The 4,396-nt window shown below is 38.7% G+C and overlaps 1 protein-coding gene across 1 annotated transcript in view; it reads right to left on the bottom strand.

Moving 5' to 3' along the window:
- Positions 1 to 4,396, bottom strand: part of LBR (lamin B receptor) — a 19,419-nt gene that overhangs the window by 12,521 nt on the left and 2,502 nt on the right. The window contains exons 3-5 of the mRNA XM_011360884.2: positions 2,044 to 2,127; positions 1,592 to 1,784; positions 321 to 517 (exon numbers count right to left, since the gene is read on the bottom strand). Of these exons, the coding sequence (XP_011359186.1) occupies positions 321 to 517; positions 1,592 to 1,784; positions 2,044 to 2,127 (474 nt within the window). The remainder of the gene's footprint in view (positions 1 to 320; positions 518 to 1,591; positions 1,785 to 2,043; positions 2,128 to 4,396) is intronic.

The following is a 4,396-nucleotide window of genomic DNA, read 5'->3' as shown; positions in this document are numbered from 1 at the left end:
GGCATCTGAAATGACGTATACTGAGCAGAATTTTTTTTTTCCAGCAACCTCTACCATTAGGTTATTTTGCAAAATAGCTTATTCATTTCTATTTGGCTTGGAAAGTTACACAAAAAAAAAACCTCAATCCGATTTTTAAAGTTCCACTTAATAAGCAAGTGCTATAAGATACAGGAGTAAAACTTAACTACTAAGTGAGCCGGGGTAGTTATGACTAAGGACAGCTTTCAACCTTAAAACCACTGTAAATTTCTTCACATAAACGTGGGGGAAAGGGGAGGGAAACCTCCCAGGACTCTGCACCACTAACAAAAACTTACCTTCCCGATTGGCAGTAAGGAGAACAGAGCCTGAACAAAAAACCAGAGGACGTAGACCCCAAACGCTCTGGTTTCCCATAAACCATACAGAGCTGGCAGAGGAGGCGGGAAATTCAGAAGACTGGGCTCTCTCTGTCTACACATCAACAGCAGCAGGAAGAGGAAGGCAGGCAGGCCCAGCATGATGAGGCACGCACCTGTGGACAATTAGTGAACAATTTTCAATCCAGGTTTTGTTTTTTGGTTTTTTGTTTGGGGTTTGTTTTGTTGTTGTTGTTTTTTTCCCCCCAAGAATCATGTGGGTTTTTCAAGGTCAGAACTCAAGCCTGGCTAGCTGTTTGAAGCCAATTTCTAATGTTCTGTGAAAAAGTCCCCATCTCCGCCAGTCATGTCCGGTGGGCCAAGCAATCACGGCCACCAAAGCAGAAAAGCAGCGGATGTCCAGCCTTGAACAGTTTAAATCCACCTCGGAAACTAGGCCCCACAACATGTAAAATCCAAACACTACAGAAGCAAACGTGTTGAAACACCAACAAATTAAAGCTCAGAACGTCTAAAAATTATCAGCCTAATCTTTAAAATAAAAAAAATAAAAATAAAACACTTTATGTACTTAAGTTTCTTAACAGTTAAAATAGTTATCACATTCCTGTAACATGTGCTCTGCTTTTCAGTGATGCTGGACACCATCTTTAAGGGACCAGCTAGCCAATGGTTACAATGACAAAATACAAAGCAGTTAAACCCTGCGGGATTTCAAACCATTTGGCCAAGACATATTTTCTTTCACTAGCTTATAAAATTTCACCAGTACCACCCACTTAATAACTCCGAGCCTCTGAACACTTAGATCTCAGACTCTCATAATCAACCTGTCTAGCAGGTAGACGGTGTTTTATGCCTGAAGCTGCTTCTCACTGCTCTGACGCCAGGCCCTGTCACCTCAGGTCTGATGATTAGCAGATATCCTCGTCCCTAATCATACACCATCCTTCCTGTAGACAACTCTGATATCGACTTTCCTTTCATGATGTCTTCGTGCTTCTTTGCTCAAAACCTATTAACTAATTGCTAGAAGATTTATTTTTAGCCACATTGGCACCCTTTCTGCTCTGTGATAATCCGCAGGAACGCTCCCACCTCGGGCCTTTGCCCCTCGTGCTCCTTCTGACTGGAAGGCTCTTCCCCAGGTTCCCACCTGGCTCATTACCTGGCCAGCTACAGAATTCTCCAGAGAAAGGTGCCCTCCTAAGCCCGGTCCTGATGCCTACCAGGTACTCCTCCAAACTCTAAGTCCTTCTTCTGTGTGGCTGCCATCTCAAAGGTTCTCAACGATGTAGGTCCTTTTGTAACAGGTTTTTCTTCCTTGGAATCTAGTTCTTTTAACTTCATCTCTTCTCTTCTTGGACGGAGGCCGTACTGTGCGGATATGTAACTACTTTCTTCTGACAAATGGAATTTCTCCTAGTTAAAAAATTAAAAGTGTTAAATATCTGTAGTCAATAATTATCGTTAACTAATCCAGCATCTTAAGGTAGCCAGATACTAAGAAGAATGAATGTGTTTGATTATATTTATCCTTAATTTAGGGCAAAATTCTAGAAATGATTGTAAGAAATATTATGGTTTTCAATATTATGTAAGAAATATTATGGTTTTCCTTAGGGAAAGTCATTTTAGCAAACTAAAAAATTACGCGAGATGAAAACGAGCGCGTTCGTACCTGTGCGTTTTTGCGTGGTAAGTCATTCCTCTCCCTGTGCTCAGGCTCCCCATTGTACCTGTTGACGCTATTCCCAAATGGCTGCTACGTTGAAGAATATAAAGCATTTTAACCGTGAGAATCATAACATATTGAAAAAGAACACGATGGCAAAATTTTACTATTGTGAAATCAAGTGATAAAATAAACCAAAGATGTTCAGTTTCAATTCTGAAGAATTGTCTACTTTTGTTAAAAATGAAAAAAGATAAAATTAACAAGAATTTCTCGGTCTTCAAAAGATTATATTTGATATTACAGATTTCCACATGACATCTTTCATCTTTTAAAAATAATTAGACTGAACATTATAATGTCAAAGACATTCGCTGCCCCCAAATAGCCCATGATAGGAAGTTTAGAAATAGTGGGTACGTATGGAGTATTACTAGTGACCTACGCACTGACTATTTTCACGCTGCCTGGTTTTTTCTTGACCTGAAATTTCTCTCCCTGCATCCCTTTTCTGGACTCAGTCTCTCCCCTGGAACGTGCATGCCCTTCCAGCAGTGGAGGCAATTTCTCGTCAGACTGAGCAGGAGAAGTGCTTTAGCTTGCAAAAGATTTTTCAGGCAATGCATGGCTGAAATCTGTCACTTTGCTCCTTCACTGACAAGTTATAACACTAATAAAGCAAGAGGAGGAAAACAAATTAAAAACCCAAGTGTACCCTTTGGGAGGAGAGCTGGCAAAGGACAGCATTAATACAGTATCAAGTCCAGTTCAAATCGAAGTCTAACTGAACAGTGATAACAGGCAACGCACTCTCAAATTTACCCAAGAGCCAACAGCCCCATCATAGCAAACGGACCCACCTAAATACCACATACAACTACACTCTGTTTTTCAGATGTCCAATATATAACCTACAGTAACCACAAGAGCAATCTTGTAACACAGCTAGTTAGCCGACCCGAAACCGCGCCTACTGCAAATTGACGGGATACTCACGCAGTGAGGCCAGTTACTGCGAAAGATACAATTACGAGTCAACAAGAACAAGGCTAACTTGACGTTCAAAGCTACATGCAGCGGAAGTATGGCCCTTCCCACGCAACACACCATCCTCGACTGCAGTGGGTACGCGGTGGGCCCAGGGCTCTGCTGGTGAGCCTGTGGCTCTTGGGTCACCAGGACTATAAGAAGGCTACACTGTAAAAATATAATGGTCACTAAAGGCTAAAAATGAAAATGTGACAGAAAGTAGCACACACCACCTGATTCTTAATCTGAGTCAGCTGACCAATAATGAGAGCCACAAATAATAGTCAGAATGTTCAAACTCATGAGTAATTATCAAAATGCAAGTTAAAACAGTGAGTTGAGAATCTTGGACAATCATATTGGAAAAAAAAAATTACTATTATAATACTTAGAATGAGAAAATGGGCATTCACGCACTACTGATGCTGGTATACACTTTCTTAAAGCAATTAGGCAATATGTATCAAAAGCCTCGAATCTGCTCTATGCACCTGACCTAGCAGTTCTACTTGTAAGAATTTATCCTAAGAAAATAGCAGATATTGAAGAATATTCGTTTTAACCATGGAAATTCAGGAAAGAAAAAAGCTAAATGTCTATCAATAATGAAGCTGACTTTAAACATTATGTTACATCTGTATAATTTATGGTATATCCAAACAATATTGTACAAGAATGATGTAGAAAAATATAATGCAGATTATTCCCGATATTTTAAAATTTAAAAGTCTGTACATACTACAAAATACTATGTACATAATCCATTTTCTAAGGTTGTTAAAAATCTGTATTTTATTCAGAAAGAGGTAACATTAAATAAATAGAAAAAAATGACCTTTATTCAATTCTTTTTCACTTAAAAATAATTTCTATTTGGTCTACTATCTAAAATAGTCATTGTGCAAGGTCCTACAGGCTCCATATATTCTGAGAGTTCCAAGCTTGAGCTTTCAAAGCAATTCCATTAAAATGATCACCTCTGAATAGAGAAAGCGATCATTACACTGTACTGATGCTGAGAGCAAGAATGTTTCTAAAACATACAGTTATGTCTCATTTTACATACTGTAAAACTACAATCTCTCATTCATACTTAAAAACTACTTGTTTTGAAAAAAAAACCACAATAGTGAATAGTACTCCCGTAATTTAAAAACATTCTTTTTCATTGGTATTTAAAAGCATTATATCTTCTATTTTTCCCAACATCCACTTTTGATGTAATCTTCCAAAGTCATCACCTTAGACTTCATGTTTCACTGACGTTTTAATTGCGACTAATATGAGTAAACATACATACAACGGGGAAGACTGTGTCTTGGACAGGTTC

This window comes from Pteropus vampyrus, unplaced genomic scaffold (assembly GCF_000151845.1).
Source record: "Pteropus vampyrus isolate Shadow unplaced genomic scaffold, Pvam_2.0 Scaffold60, whole genome shotgun sequence".
NCBI lineage: Eukaryota > Metazoa > Chordata > Mammalia > Chiroptera > Pteropodidae > Pteropus > Pteropus vampyrus.
This window is presented reverse-complemented; position numbering and strand designations above follow the sequence as displayed.